The sequence below is a fragment of the Muntiacus reevesi genome, chromosome 21 (genome assembly GCF_963930625.1).
Source record: "Muntiacus reevesi chromosome 21, mMunRee1.1, whole genome shotgun sequence".
NCBI lineage: Eukaryota > Metazoa > Chordata > Mammalia > Artiodactyla > Cervidae > Muntiacus > Muntiacus reevesi.
This window is the reverse complement of record NC_089269.1, coordinates 3,030,034-3,047,280: the sequence shown is the minus strand read 5'-3', so window position 1 is coordinate 3,047,280 and position 17,247 is coordinate 3,030,034. Positions and strand designations below refer to the sequence as shown.

Here is a 17,247-nt window from a genome sequence, read left to right as displayed (position 1 = left end):
ACGAGTCTTTTAGGCCCATTTCCCTCTCCCCCCGCATTCCTTCTGTGCCAGCAGTCAGGCTCCTGCTCCCCCACTTCCATTACCCTATTAGTTAACAGCTCCATCCCTGCCCGCAAGAAGGTATCTGACGAAAGATCATTTTCAGAGAAGCTTAGATTCAGTTTGAGAGCTGAAAGTGGCCCTCTGCTTGGAGGCCACCATTATGGTTTGTTTTGCCCTAAGCACGGCAAGCCAAGATGCCTAGATTTGAGGCAAACAGAATTATTTGCAGCAAGAGAGCAGGACAAAGAGACAGAAAATCAGAGCTCAAGTCTTTCTTCCGAAGGCCAGGGCTGGGGGTATTTTTGGGATGAGGACTAGAGAAGCACGTCTTGCTCTGGGACGTGAGGAGCGTGGGGAAGTAGGGACAGGTGAGTGGGGAAAAGTGAGTCATCATCGTTCTGCACAGGTGTAGCTAGGCTATGGGCCTCTGCACCTTCAAAGGTCACTGAGGGGACACTCACACACGCCTTGTTGGAGGGTCAGTGGTCCTAGCTAGCCTTAATGGGCTCAGCTTGACCCAGGCACATCTGACGCCAAGCAACCTGGACAACAACTCAGGCAAACATTTTATTGTTGAGGCTACATGCACCTGGGAGGACATGCAGGTTTTAAAATGATCTTGATTAGAAAAGGCAGGTGAAGGGGATTTAGCCCAAGGTTTCATGCCCAGATGCCTTGGTGTGGCCCTGAGGGCTATGCATTGCCCTTCACACATGTCACAGAAGCAGCAAGAATGTGGACCAGGAGCCTCAGGGACTGAGGGCTGGCTTTCCACTTTGAGATCCTCCAGGCAAATCACTCCTGGCATCGACATGCTCTGAGTGCCTCATTTCTCAGCCATGATGTTAGAATCGGTGTAGCCCCAGAAACTGACTGCTGTCTGCGTGGAGCACAAGGGGGTGTGTGCTCCCCAATCCTGCTCCCGCAGTGACCCTCTGCTTTAGCGAGATCCTCAGTGATCCATCTCTCTTCTACCTTACACTTTAAGTGAACTGTTTTCTTTACTGAAATACTCAGCTATTTTGTAAAAGGTGGGAAATACCAGAGTAATTTAGAGTGCAACCTTTGACATCAGACTATCAGCGTTCCAATTCTGCTGTGTTGTTTTAGGCAAGTTACTTAGCCTCTCTGTGTTTCAGGGTCCTGGTCTGTAAAATGGGAATGATAAAAAATAGCACCTACTCTTGTGTTACTGTTGTGAGAATTCTATAAAATAATGAAGTGTTTTAAGACAGTAACTGCTATGGGAATGTTCAGTAACCATTAGCTTTTATTAGCATAATTCAGTCTCTTCATTTCTTTGAAGATCTCAAAATGCCTCCACAAAATCTTTCCTAACTAACTCTACAACTTGGTTTTCAATGTATTTTCTGATCTCAGTAAATGTATCTTGAATAGCACAGCCCTGCTCTAGTTTGCTGTATTATATTGACTTATTTTCATCTTAAGTCATTTCATTTTGACATGACTTATCCACTAGATTATCAACTCTTCCAGGGCACAGAAATCATGTCTTCTACCTACTTACTCACCCCCACTTCCACAACCTTCCAAAATTTGAGTGTGATTTTTCTCCTGTTACCTGCTCTGCTGGGATGGAATTGAAGAGCTCTCTGTCCCTCCTAGTCAAATTGCCTAATAATAGGCTGGACAAGTTTTATGAAGTAGCCCTATAGTCCCAAGACCCATCATGAACCATGAAGCTAGAGAGTAAGTATAATGCTTTTCTTTCAATCTTTGATTCTTTATTCACTAACTTTTATTTTTATGAGGATGCATTTGTCATCTGGCTAGATAACACCTTTGAGGACAGGGACCAATTCCCATTCACTTTTGTGCCTTCCTTCCTTACATCATGTGTCCCAGGAGCTCAATAAAATATTTGCAAATAGAGTGAGATAATAATGTGGTGTATTAAGGATGTGACTTTGCTCCAGGTAATCCCTTCCATCATTCAGCCCTCCCACGTTCAGTAAAGACATTAACTGCCTGAGAGATGAGACAGGGCAGCAGGAAAGTATAAATCCAGAGGTCATGCTTAGCTCTTGAGTTTCAACTGTTTAAGCTATTTGGGATTCAAAGCATAAAATTTATGCCATGAACAAGATTTTGGAGAACACATAATTAGAACGAGTCTCTCTAGTGTCTCCTGGCTACTCTCAAGTTAAACAAGAATCCCGTAGGCTGGGGAAGTGACAAATAGGGAAGGAAAGGAGAGTTGCAAGACAGCGGGAAGAAGGGCACTGCTCTGTGAAGGTCCAGACTGGTTGGAAGGTTAGAGGAAACAGCAGGTGATGTTGGCAGAGGTAAGGGTAGAAGCAACAGGAATAAAGGAACAAAGTAGGTGATTAAATGCTGGTGATTCAATAGTTAATCCCACTAGGGGATTGTAAATAGAAAATGTATGAGCTGTTGTTGTTGTCCAGTTGCTAAGTTCGGTCCAACTCTTTGCAACGCCATGGGCTCAGCACGCCAGGCTTCCCCCTTCACTGTCTCTCTGAGTTTGCACAAACTCAAGTCTATTGAGTCAGTGATGCCATCCAACCATCTCATCCTCTGTCACTGCCTTCTCCTCTTGCCCGCAATCTTTCCCAGGATCATTTTTTCCAATGAGTTGGCTCTTTGCATCAGTGTAGCCAAAGCATTGGAGTTTCAGCTCTATCCCCAGTCCTTCCAATATCCAATAATCAATATTCAGGTTGATTTCTTTTAGGATTGACTAGTTTGATCTCCTTGCTATCCAAGGGACTCTCAAGAGTCTTCCCCAGCACCACAGTTTGAAAGCATCAATTCTTCGGTGCTCAGCCTTTTTTATGGTCCAACTCTCACATCCATACATGACCACTAGAAGGACCTTTGTCAGCAAAGTGATGTCTCTGTTTTTTTTAATACCTGTAAATTAATGATCATTCAAGAAAGAAAGTTTACTTAACCACAAAACCAAGCAGTCTCGTTCAGCAACAGAACCATGTAACCAAACCAAGAGACAGGCCCCCAAACCATAAAACAACTGTAGCGTGAGCCCCACACCCTGCCCAGTGAGCTCAGTAAATTAGCACATGCTCTCAGCACACATAAAAAATGATAATTTGTAAACCTAGCTTGACCATATAGGGGCAAGAAAACTCCCCTGCTCAGGAGGAGAAGCTGATGATGAAAGCGTAATGCTCACTCAAGAATGATGAAGAAGGTATTCTCCCCTCCCCACTTTCTTTGATTACAAACATGTAAGTCACGAAGTACTCAAGACAGCACCCTCTCACTTTATTCTAATAAATCACTTGTCTATGACTTTTCTTCCAGCTAAATTCTTCTATGTGGAGACACAAATGACCAGAGCTCTTCAGAGCCCCTGAAATGCTACCTAATAGTTTCAGAAGCACCTGTGATTTACTGGGTAGAACATATTGAGCTTGGGAGGATAGGCTGCAAGGAGTGTCTGGCCAGACAATCCCAAGCCAGCCTACCAGGCCTCTGTGGCTAAGAGTGCAGATGAGCCAAGGGAGAGAATCCGACACAGCAGGCCTAGCCGTGTGGAGACAGCGACCTTCTACGTGAAGCAGGAGATGCGGAGAGATTCTGTCTCAGCAAACACAAGGGTGGGACAGATGCTCCTCTGCCCTCTGCTAATTCCGTGAGTTTTAGGGGCACCCCTGGGGTTCATAGGCAACCCTGAAAAGTTGAGGGAGAAATCTCCTAGGTAAAATGGGGACTGAAAATAGAACTTAGTTATGGAAAACTAAAGCAACATGTTTTAAATGCCCGAGTGTGTCAGCTGAAATTCTTACCAGCTACACAAATGAAAAATACATTTAAAATTTGTGAGATAATTGAGATAATCTCTCCAGTTGATCACTAGGTTAAAATTTGGAAGACACAGTAGCCCTCCCTGGTGTAAATATGGGGAAGAAAGGGGAAGATGAAGGAGAGAGAGAGGAATGGAAAGAGGTCCATGTATAAAAGGCTACTAGAGTTGTCGCTTTCCTTGTCATTTTATTCAATGACTCAGTAAATGTTTGTTCAACATCCACTTTATGCCACTGGGCTTGCTGCCTCGTCCTGGGAAACATGTGGGCCTTAAAGGGGATGATTAAATTTTCATTTTTGTTCTTCATATTTCTGTACTTTTGTTTCATTAGGATGAAGACACGCATCACTTGCATTTAAAGAGAGAACAGTGAAATGAGGCAGAGCAAATTGAAGGTGTAGCAGGAAGCAAGCAGTGCAGCCGGAATGAAAGAAGGACAGGAGGAAGAGCGGGCAAGCTCTCCCTCATCCATCGCCAGGCTCTGCCTGGACCTCGGCAGAGCGGAAGTATTAAGAAGTTCAGTATCACCCACGCTGGATGCTTAGATCGCAGACTGCAGCTTCATGTCTAGTTTAGGAAGCAGTTTCCAGGGAACTGGCTGTTTTGCATCCGTCTCCAAGAGAAGCATGTGGATGCTCAGGTAAGGACAGGGCAGCCATGCCCACTTTCACAGCCTCTTAGGAACAGAGAGCCAGCAATAACATTTTTCATAGTGTTTTTGGAATACTGGTGCTGGCCCAGACCCAGCTCAAATGCTCATCAGCCTCCCATCATCTTTTGCTTTGGCAGGGAGTTGTGAGAGAAAGACTCATTCTCTCTAGTGAATCAATGGTGTAGCAAATCAATGTGGGGAAGGAGGTGGCCCTGGTCAGTCCTTGGAGCCCACTTAACTTCAAGTCCCACTGTCTCACCCTATGTGGGTTTATTACATGATTTCACTGTGTTGTATATTTTAATGGAGACGTCATGTTTTGATGAAGTTACTCACTACTAGGTTTGGGTCAGGCTGAAGCTAAAGCTCTGGTAGTTTGGCTACCTGATGTGAAGAGCCAACTCACTGGAAAACACCCTGATGCTGGAGAAAATTGAAGGCAAAAGGAGAAGAGGGCAACAGAGGATAGATGGCTTGATAGCATCACCGACTCAATGGACATCAATTTGAGCAAACTCCAGGAGATGGTGAAGGATAGAGGAGCCTGGTGTGTTGCAGTCCATGGGGTTGCAAAGAGTCTGACATGACTTAGCAACTGAACACCACCACCCTCAGCTTCAAGTCCATAGGATTTCCATAATGGAAGGGACAATTCCTAGTGCTAGAAATGAAGGGATCTATGTTGTGCCTTGCACAGAGACAGACCTTAGTTTGGAGGAGAGCAGTTTCCATCACTGACCTCACCTCCAAAGATTTGCTAACATAGTAACACTTTTATTCCATCTCTTTTTGTTATAAAATTTTAAAACTCCGCTTTTATTTTTATCATGCATATCATACATGTACATATCTAAAATTAGAAGACTTATACTTTAAAACTTTGAACTTTTTGTTTTTTTCCCTAGCCTTTTATTTACACGTTTGCAATTGAGATGCTTATTCTGCTTATGTCTTGATTCATCAATTTTAGACTTTATCTACTTCCTGTTATAGCAAATGACAAGGATTTAACTCTAAGACTCTTCTACCCATCTCAGTGGTGTGCTGGAGCTTACCTGCTGGTAGAGGCTGACAGTTAAATTTTCAGAAAATTTGCAAGTCAAGTATTAAATGATTGTTAGCTTAAAATTGGCCAGGGTGGGCCTATTTATACCATGGAAACTAGCAAATGTTACCAGAGCTATTTCCCCCCAGAACACTAGTTGTTAACATTTCCCAGTATACCACTAGTCTTCCTCCTTATTCTCACAACTGTAGATTCATATAAAGTCAGAAGTTTCATTTTAGTGACTCTGGTAAATTTTGTTCTCTTCATAGCCTATTGGTATACTAAAATTCAATCCTGGGTTGGGGAAATCCCCTGGAGGAGGAAATGGCAACCCACTCCAGTATTCTTGCTGGGAAATCCCATGGACAGAGAAGCCTGGCGGGCTTCAGTTCATGGGGTCGCAGAGTCAGACACGACTTAGTGGCTGAACAACAAAATTTTTCCTGAGTGTCAAATATCAGCCTACAAGGGAGTGTGATAAGCCAAAGGAATAAACTCGATACTCTGAATTTTGGAATCTATTTACTCTAAGCACTATTCTAATAGGCTTGAGTACAAGCTGAAGCCAGTCAGAAATGGCAGGGGAGGAAAAGATTGGGAGCTTTTTAGTGTAACGATCAGAAAGCTGGGCACGGTATGTTTCACAGCAGGAAAAGGAGCAGAAAAGCAAACACAACAGAAGCGTGTACTTTCAGATTTCTGACATTACGAAGCTTAGCCAGAGCGACTTTAGCAGGCACACGTACTTCTTGGCATTTCATAAATGTAACAGTCGAAGTTCATAATGATGGCTAATATCAAGAAAACGTTTATCAGCGTAGGAAAGTCTCCTAGAATGATTTCCACCCAGAATAGTAAAACTGCAGAGGAGCTCCACTGAAAGAGTAAATCTGGATTTCTGGATAGCTGATGGCTTTATCGATCTAATTAAATATATGGCTTCTATTTGTTTTCCTGTGCATAACTGCATATCACTTCTTGCTACCACCTGATAATGAGCAATTCGTACTCTTCTCGTTTTATGGCTTGATTTTATGTTGAGATCCCCACAAGTTTTGTGGCATTAATCATCACTGCATAGGTTTACTTGCTTCCTAAGCAAAATGGTATCTTTATGATAAATCATAAAAAGAGACAGAAATCATAAATATCCTTATGATAAATCAATAAAGGAAAGAAATGGTATGGACCTAACAGAAGCAGAAGATATTAAGAAGAGGTGGCAAGAATACACAGAGGAACTGAACAAAAAAGATCTTCATGACCCAGATAATCATGATAGTGTGATCACTCACCTAGAGCCAGACATCCTGGAATGTGAAGTCAAGTGGGCCTAAGGAAGCATCACTACAAACAAAGCTAGTGGAGGTGATGGAATTCCAGTTGAGCTATTTAAAATCCTAAAAGATGATGCTGTGAAAGTGCTTCACTCAATATGACAGAAAATTTGAAAAACTCAGCAGGGGCCACAGGACTGGAAAAGGTCAGTTTTCATTCCAATCCCAAAGAAAGGCAATGCCAAAGAATGCTCAAACTACCGCACAATTGCACTCATCTCACACGCTAGTAAAGTAATGCTCAAAATTCTCCAAGACTGAATTCAACAATATGTGAACTGTGAACTTCCAGATGTTCAAGCTGGATTTAGAAAAGGCAGAGGAACCAGAGATCAAATTGCCATCCACTGGATCAAAGAGAAAGCAAGAGAGTTCCAGAAAAACATCTACTTCAGCTTTATGAACTACACCAAAGCCTTTGGTTGTGTGGATCAAAACAAACTGTGGAAAATTCTTCAAGAGATGGGAATACCAGACCACCTGACCTGCCTCCTGAGAAACCTGTATGCAGGTCAGGAAGCAACAGTTAGAACCAGACATGGAACAACATGGTTCCAAATTGGGAAAGGAGTACATCAAGGCTTATTTAACTTGTCACCCTGCTTATTTAACTTATACGCAGAGTACATCATATGAAATGCCAGGCTGGATGAAGCACAAGCTGGAATCAAGATTGCTGGGAGAAATATCAATAACCTCAGATACACAGATGGCACCACCCTTATGGCATAAAGTGAAGAACTAAAGAGCCTCTTGATGAAAGTGAAAGAGGAGAGTGAAAAAGCTGGCTTCAAACTCAACATTCAGAAAACTAAGATCATGGCATCTGGTCCCATCACTTCATGGCAAATAGATGGGGAAACAATGGAAAGAGTGACAGACTATTTTTTTGGGCTCCAAAATTAGTGCAGGTGTTGACTGCAGCCATAAAATTAAAAGATGCTTGGTCCTTGGAGGAGAAGGTATGACAGCATATTGAAAAGCAGAGACATTACTTTGCTGACAAAGTCCATCTAGTCAAAGCTATGGTTTTTCCAGTGGTCATGTATGGATGTGAGAGTTGGACTATAAAGAAAGCTGAGCACCAAAGAATTGATGCTTTTGAACCATTCCGTTGGAGAAGACTCTTGAGAGTCCCTTGGACTGCAAGGAGATCCAACCAGTCTATCCTAAAGGAAATTGGTCCTGGGTGTTCATTGGAAGGACTGATGCTGAAGCTGAAGCTCCAATACTTTGGCCACCTGATGTGAAGAACTGATTCATTGGAAAAGACCCTGATGCTGGGAAAGATTGAAGGCAGGAGGAGAAGGGGATGACAGAGGATGAGATGGTTGGATGGCATCACTGACTTGGTGGACATGAGTTTGAGCAGGCTCCAGGAGTTGGTGATGGACAGGGAAGCCTGGCATGCTGCCATCCGTGGGGTCAGAACGAATTGGACACAACTGAGCAACTGAACTGAACTGATGATAAATCACAAAGAGCAGAGCTTCCACGTAATTTCAGTTGAGCTCTGATATGGCTGTCCCACAGCTGTCCCTGAGAGGATTCCCACTCCAGCAGCACACACATTCCAGACACTTTGGCCACTGTCTGCCTCCGCTTCCTGGACACCATGATCCCGTTCTTGTATAGAAACCACCCACTGTGTTTTCCCAAACACAGGGCTGACAGCAAAACTGCTGGCCTGGGACACAACATCAACCCCTTTGCAAAGTAACCAAAGTGCTTGATGCTTGAAAGCTTATTTTCTAAACTCTCAGGAGCACCACCGTCAGAGTCTGAAAAGTCAGTGGGTAGCCGCGGACTTCCATCGGGAAGCTCACAGCAGGCAGAGGAAGCAGGTCAGCAACAGCCGCATGAGTCAGACAGAGAACGTGGGGCGGCCGCGTGAGGAAGCATGCAGAGAGAGGCGCAGCCCGGCAGAGGCGGGAGTCACGGCATGACCGCGTGCCCAACAGGCTGCTACAGCAAAATCACCAGAGACAGGAAGGCTGGCACAAACACGGACTCCTCACCGTCCTTAGGCTGGAAGTCCAGGATCAAAGGCACAGGCAGACTCAGTGTCTGGTGAGGGCCCACTTCCTGGGTCGTAGACAACCGTCTTCTCACCACGTCCACCCATGGAGAAACGGGCTGGGAGCTCTCTGGGGCCTCTATAAGGCTACTGATCCCACTCACCAAGGCTCTGCCCTCGTGATCTACTCACCCCCAAGATCCCTCACCTCCAAACACCATCGCATTGGGGTCTGGGGTTTCAACATATGATTTGAGAAGGGATCATAAAACATTCAGCCTATAGCATATCAAAATCCTTTTTCATAGTTAAGAACAAAAGCAGAATCTGCCTCATTTTCCTACTGACTTGTAAGCTCCTTGGGGGTAGAGCTGGGTTTGCTTGCATCTACACTACGTTAAATTAATGAGGAAGAAAACACTGTCATGATAAGCATGCAGTCCTTAATGCATATTTGAAAACAAAGAACAAAGGACAATAATGTCCTACAAAAAACTCTGTTTCTGTCATTGCCACAAGGATTAAAATAGCTGTTAATGTTACTCAGGTTTAAAACTCCCAAATTCCTGGCTGTTACATCTAAGGCATCTGTTTTTTGTGTGTGTGTTTTTTGTTTTTTTGTTTTTTTTGGCTTAAAGGCTCTAAAAGCTGTATTTGGCTCCATCCATCCTAATGGACAGCCAGTAGCTTTAACTGTACTGAGTCAATTATCCCTTATCTCCTATTATCATGCACAGTCTTCTAAAGTCATCTATTTTTCTATGAGTAGCATTTTCCCATGCCTTTTATTCTAGATGGAATCAGTACATTTTGAAATATACAAATCTATAGGTAAAACAACTGAAATGTACAAGGAAAAGCAGATAGGACGAATTTAGCCCAATATTTCAGATTGTTACTTTTTAATCTTATTTTTCCTATCCTATGCTTTTCTTTTCTCATTTTTCTATTTTTAAGACATGTAATTAAATATGTAGTATCTCCTCAGGAATGAATAAATTTGAGACAACAGTTGAGTAATAATCTTTAGAAACTAACATTTATCTGAATTTAAAATTGTACTTTTTTTTTTGGCTTTCCCCAAACTAAATTGGTCAGACATGAAAAAAAGGAAAGGATTATGAAGCATTCTAACTTTTGATTTGAGTATGAACAACATGTTGGCTAATTTTTATTGATTTTATCTGCCAATCCAGATGCAATCACACTTTAAAAAGTAGGTTCCTGTAATTTGCTTTTCTATAAAATGTCACCAATGCATTAAATACTTTGAAAACAGTCTTTGTAAATCAATCTGTGCTTATTAGATTTGTTTAAACGATAGCATTAGAATTCCATGCCGAGATTTAATTTGGTTTTAAAATAACTCCCTACATGCAGAACATTTCCAAGGGCGGAGAGGCTAGTTCCCAATTATTTTCATGCCGGCAGTGCTAAATGTGTTTAATGACTCACTTACCTACAAGCTGCGGGTTCTCTGAAGACCTCACAATTCAGTGGAACACACACATTTTACCTCAGGCTATTTTATTTATTGAAAAAAGGAGGAAATGCAGAACCATACCCAAATGATAAGTAAAAGTTCTTACCTTGTTTTTGTCCATGGTATTACAGACTTGATCAACATGTCGACTGGCTTTTTGATTCAGACCTTGCAGACTCAAGCATGTCAAACTCAGGCAGTGTTTGCAGACTGGATGGGTATTCCATTGTGAGTTTTCTGTACCACAAGTCTCATCAGCAGGGACTGCTGTCTCACCACCCGCTGCAGATTTGCTAGCCCCCATCCTGATTCACAGTCTACAGCTTTTTCTCTGTTTTCATGCAAGGTCTTTCTGAATCGAGTCTCTCACTCTTCACTAAAACTTGAGGCTAACAGAGCCCTTAGCAAGCTCCTCTAAACCTCTAACAGCCACAGGCTAAACAAGAACAGAAAGCCAGCGAGATTAACTCATCTGTACAATTTTAAGACCAAGGTCATCAGTTAGTATCTGATGGGATTGTTGCTTACTACCATTCAGATAAATACTTTTCTGTAAAGGACAGAGACAGTATTTTAGAGGGTAATCCTTGCCACATTGTTAGCCGTAAATTATACCTCTATTTGGAGAAAGAAATGGCAACCTACTCCAGTGTTCTTGCGTGGAAAATTCCATGGACAGAGGAACCTAGAGGCCACGGTCCACGGGGTCACAAAGAGTCAGACACGACTGCGCATGTACACACACACACACCCCTACATTATTGAGTAGTACAGTGGGGCTTAATGGAAGGAACTTAAAATCAAGAAGTGTAGGTTCTAGGCTTTATCACCACTTATTAACTATTATTACTTCGGTAAGACTCAAGTTTCTCATCAGTGAAATAGCATCAGGAGTATTTTCCTTCTCCACTGTGACAGAGGCCGCTGGGGGCCCGCCGAGGCCTGGCACGGGCTGGGAAGTCACCTTCAGTTTCCCTCCAGTGCTCAGGCCGCACCAGTGGTCAAAGAAACGACCTGCCGATGCAGGAGATGTAAGAGACTCGGGTTTGATCCCTGGGTCAGGAAGATCCCCTGGAGGAGAAAATAGCATCCTACTCCAGTATTCTTGTCTGGAGAATCTCATGGACAGAGGAACCTGGTGGGTTACAGCCCACGGGGTCACAAAGAGTTGGACACGATTGAGCGACTGAGCCACAGCACGTTTTCCTTCTCACATCTGAATATTGTGAAGATAAACTTAGACGCAGACATGTTTTAAGCCATGGGAAAATGACACATTCTGAGTATTGTTAAAATGAAAGGGATTCTATGTACAGGAGAGGGAAATAAGTAAACAATAAGCAGTAAGAAGAGTTGCAGATGTGACAGCTATAAAGTGTGGTCTGCAGAGAAAGGAAGATGTTGAGCTGTGTCTTCCGGCGTGGGACTTGCCACTGCCTCTACCCCTTTTCTGTTCTTGTCTCTTGTCTCTCAAACCTGCATCTACCATACTCTCTGCTGCTCGTCTTATCCCACTCTGGTCCCTGAGCTTATCTGGTCCCAGCCAAGCCCAAACTGCCAGTGGACTTCAAAGCTGAGCCAATGGGCCTAAAAACTGTACCCAAGGTCTAATAATGGAAACGGATTGTCTGTGTGGTCCCCAAGCCATCGTGCTACAATCCATATTTAAGAGTAACAGGATCACATTACTTCCTCCTAGAGTCCTCTGGTCCCAATATGAACCTCCTCCCCTAAACTTACTCCACTTTATTTCCCCAATTCCCATGTTGACTCAGTTCATAAGTCTGGTCACTGCTTTTGTCCCTATTCCTTCATCTTCACTATAAAACCCTGCTGGAGCCTAAATGAACTGCCTTGACAGGAAGTGGGAGGTTATGATTAGTTTTCTTTCAAACACATCGATGTGGGTGTTCAACAGAAAATTTCTAGTTTATAATTGGAGTTAGATAACAGGTGTTCAATAAAGTCACGGAAATTGAGGACTTATTCATTTGGAAGTATTACTTGAAACCATTAGAGTAGATGAGATTTCTTATGCTGAGTAACAAGAAACGGTGAGATACTGAGGACTCAGCCCTGAGGATTATTCCGTTAGGAAATACGAGGCACACCCTGTTAAAATGTTCAAAAACCGTCTCTAAGGAAGTCCCACTTCAGACTCTTTCTAAATGTCTGCCAGAAAAGTGCTCAGAGGCACTGACTTCTTCTCACCATTAACATTTGTTAATCACCAATTCTTAAAGGAAGAATGGACACTGATGATGGCAGAGGAAGATAATGGGTTTTTAAGGGGCCAAGAAAATCCCTTATGGAAGGAAAACTTTGGATAGATCAAGAATGTAAGGACCTGAGATCAGAAACTGTGCTTAGTCATACCAATTATGCTTTAAAAAAATCTGTATAATGATTACTTGAGATAAAAAGAATTCTTACACTGGATATAACATTTATATCTAAAAATCAGAAATCTTGCTATATAAAACATTAACCAGTCAAAAGATAAAGGGGTAAAAAACATTTCATTTATAATAGGCCATATGATAAATCTAATTAATTACAATAAATATAACTATAATATCCTAGATGTAGTTGAAGAAAAATTTAAAATTCTAATATAGGTTACTAGTGAAGAAGACTTGAACATAATAGAAAAGTCTATTTGGTATTGAGTAGACAGATATATATATGCAATTCTACCTGTATTAACCTATAATATTACTACAAACCCAACAAAATACCAATAAAGTTTGAGGGGTAGGTAGTGAATGAAAACCTAATTCTCATTCTAAGTTTGAATGAGAATTGCACATGCAAGGATACAAAGGAATATTTCAAAAAATAAAATTATTAACTAGCCCTAGCAAAACAACATGGACCCAACAAGAGAATAAAAGATGAAATGATCAATAGAGAAAATAGAAAATTTTTGTTTTTTGGAACTCAGCAAAAATAAAAATAGAAAATTAACATGCAATAATATGGTATTGCAGATCACTGGGGAAAAGATTGATTATTCATTTGTTAATTCTGGTTCATTGTTATGGCTATCTTGAAACATACACAACAAAGTCAGATTTCTAACTTACCTCTTACATCAAAATAAACTCTAGATTAATCAAACATTTAGCAATATGATCATCAAAACTATTAGAGAAAGCAAGGGAAACTTTCTTTATAATTTTAGCATTGAAAAGTACTCTCTATGACTAAAAGTTCAAAAGCCATAAATGAAATTAAACCAAAAATTAAACCAAAAATTTCACATGACTCAAAACACCATAAAAAATTTTTAAATGAAAAACCGTGAGAAAATATTTGTGATATATATCATATAAAAAGATATAAAAATATAAAATATTTAATATAAATATAAAAATAGCTCCTATAAATTAGCAGGGAAATATAGCCAAGTTGAAAAATGAACAAAGACCAAATTATAAAATTCAAAGGAATTCTAAACATGAAAAGAACTCAGTTTTACTTATAAGAAATGTGCATTAAAGCTACAAGTATATGTCACTTTCAGCTATTTGATTGACAACATAAGAGAGTTTGATAATTCATGATTTTGGTGAAGGTAGGAGGAAATAGGCATCCATATATTGTTGGGGGTATTTATTAATGCAATTTTTATGAAGTGCTATTAAGCAATATATAAAATGTACATATACTCTGACCCAACAATTCATCTTCTGAAATTTTACAATTGCAAAAAAAAAAAAAGTACAATTGCACACATGTGAAATGAACATATTTACAAGAATGTTCACTGTTGTGTGCATGTAAATCCAAAAGGATGAGAAAATATAAACATGGAAAAAAGAATGAATACTAACAATGAGATAACAGAAAGGGAATATAAAAGAACAATCCCTTTTAAAATTGCATAAAAAATATTTAGGAATAAACTTGATCAAGGAGGTGAAAGATTTATATGCTGAGAACTCTAAAATATTAATAAGGGAAACTAAAGATGATTCAAAGAAACAGAAAGATATTCCATGCACTTGAATTGGAAGAATTAACATTGTTAAAATGGCCACACTACCCAAAGTAATCTAAGATTTAAAAAAATCCCTATCAAATTACCCATTACATTTTTCACAGACTAGAATAATCCTAAAATTTATATGGAACCTTAAAAGACCCAGAATTGGCAAAGCAATCCTGAAGAAAAAGAAGAAAGTAGGAGGCATAACCCTCACAGATTCAGACAATACTACAAAACTACAGTAATTAAAACAGTGTGGTAATGGCAGACATATGGATCAATGGAACAGAACAGATAGCCCCGAAATAAGCCCAAACATTTACAGTCAATTAACCTTTGACAAAGGGGGCAAGAGTATACAATGGAGAAAAGACTGTCTCTTCAGAAAGTGGTGCTGGGAAAGTTGAATGGCTGCATGTCAATAAATGCAGTTAGAACACGTCCTCACACCATACACAAAAATAAATTCAAAATGGCTTCAAGACTTAAACATAAGACATGGGACAATACAACTCCTAGAAGAAAACAGAAGCAAAACATTCTCTGACACAAGTCTTACCAATGTTTCCTGAGGTCAGAATCCAGATGCAATAGAAATAAAAGCAAAAATAAATAAATGGGACCTAGTCATACTTACAACCTTTTGCAGAGCAAAGTGAAGCAAAGTGAAGTGAAGTCGCTCAGTTGTGTCTGACTCTTTGTGGCCCCATGGACTGTAGCCCACCAGGCTCCTCAGTCCATGGGATTTTCCAGGCAAGTGTACTGGAGTGGGCTGCCATTTCCTTCTCCGGGGGTCTTCCCGACCTAGGGATTGAACCCAGGTCTCCCGCATTGTAGGCAGACGCTTTACCGTCTGAGCCACCAGGGAAGTCCTTTACAGAGTAAAGGAAACCATACAAAACAGAAAGAAAAGAAAATATCTTCAAATGATGTGACCAACAAAGGCTTAATTTCCAAAATATACAAACAGCTCATACAACTCAACAACAAGAAAAGAACTAAACAACCAATCAAAAAATGGGCAGAAGACCTAAATAGACACTTATCCAAAGAAGAAATACAGCTGGCAATAGGCACACGAAAAGATACTCAACATCACTGGTTATTAGAGATATGCAAATCAAAACTACAAGGAAGTACCACCTCACACCAGTCAGAACAGCCATGACTAAAGAATAAATGCTGGAGAGGGTGTGGAGAAAAGGGAGTCCTCCTACACTGCTGGAGGAAATGTAAACTGGTGCACCACTATGGAAAAACAGGATGGAGATTCCTCAAAAAGCTAAAAACGGCACTGCCATATGATCCAGCAATCCCATTCCTGGGCATTTATTTGGACAAAACTATAATTCAAAAAGATACACATACCTCCGTGTTCACCGCAGCACTATTTACAATAGCCAAGACATGGAATCAACCTAACTGTTTATCAACAGATGAACGGATAAAGATGTGCTACAAATACACACAATGTTACGCAGCCATAGAAGAGTGCAATAAGGCCAACTGGCGCAACAAAGATGGACCCAGAGATTATCATACCAAGCAAAGTCAGTGAGAAAGAGAAGGTCAGACATCACGTACCATTTACATGTGGAATCTGAAATATGAATTTACCCGTGAAATATAAACGGACTTACAGACATACAGAACAGATTTATGGCTGCCGAGGGAGGAGGTGGGGGGGAAGGAATGAACTGGGAGTTCGGGATTAACAAATGCTGCTATTATATACATGTAGCTGGATGACTTTGCGGTACACCAGAAACTAATAAAACACTGTAAATCAACTACACTTTTAATAAAATTAGTTAAAAAAAAGAATGAAAAGCACAAGCCTTATGAAAGGAAAAAGAAGAAAAATGTAAATGTCCCTCATAAAATGCATATTTACGTAAAATAGATTTTGGTGTACCTACAGAATGGAGTAATAAGGAGCAGTTTAAAGATAAGGCAGTCCTACATGTACTGATTCTGATATGGAATGATCTTGAAGATAAATTAACTGAGGAAAAGAAACAGCATTTTTGGTTGCTATTACATCCATATTTATATCCATAGAATAATTTATAAAGTTTTATATACACTGACTGATTTTGGATGAATTCATAAGTAACTGTTAAAAGCATGCCTCTTAAGAAGAGTAATTAAGTAGCTAAAGACAAGAACATGGTAAAAACTTTCACCATATTCCATTTCACCTGTTTTCAATTTTGTACTACATGCATGTACATAAAAATAAAATTACACAATTACACAAACTATTAAACGTTTTATTGCTCTTATCCAAAGTTGCAAACATTCCTAAACAAATAAAAGTTATCAAGGAAAACGTACAATTCTTACACACATGTGTAATATGCATTCACATTATACCTAGAAGACTGGTTCTTTCTGTAACTCAACAATAAAATTATCATATAAAATATATCTCAAAGTTGTTTTGGGAATGTATATTACCTACTTTACTGAGTGCTGGCTGTGGTGGAGAAGGGGTATAATGTCTTTTTCAACTGAAGTTTCATAAAGAAGTGATTCTGTAGTCTTTGCGTATTGCTCTTAAGAACCACTGTTTTTACAATCTTTTTAGTGAAAACAAAATATAAGCCTAAACGACATATCTATCTTTCTTAGTAGCTCACATGAGAATTAGAGAACTCTGGAAATGGTTTCTGAAAGAACAGGAAGAGTTACAGCACAGAACTGGGAAATATGCAAATTATAACTCAGTCTCCGTTTTTAAAACACAAAATTTTCTTATCATTAAACAAGATGAACTTTACAATAACAAGAACAGAGATTTCTCTTTTAAAGACTCTTCCTTTTTTTCTTATTAGAATTTTAAGAAAGGGAATGCCTTTTCTGACTT

The 17,247-nt window shown here is 40.3% G+C and overlaps 1 protein-coding gene across 1 annotated transcript in view; it reads right to left on the bottom strand.

Annotated features, from left to right (window-relative positions):
- The window catches only part of GUCA1C (guanylate cyclase activator 1C), a 38,024-nt gene extending 27,333 nt beyond the window's left edge, over positions 1–10,691 (bottom strand). The window contains 3 exon segments of the mRNA XM_065913847.1: positions 10,494–10,575; positions 10,577–10,634; positions 10,637–10,691. Coding sequence (XP_065769919.1) covers positions 10,494–10,575; positions 10,577–10,634; positions 10,637–10,691 — 195 coding nt within the window.
- Between the last annotated feature and the right edge of the window lie 6,556 nt (positions 10,692–17,247).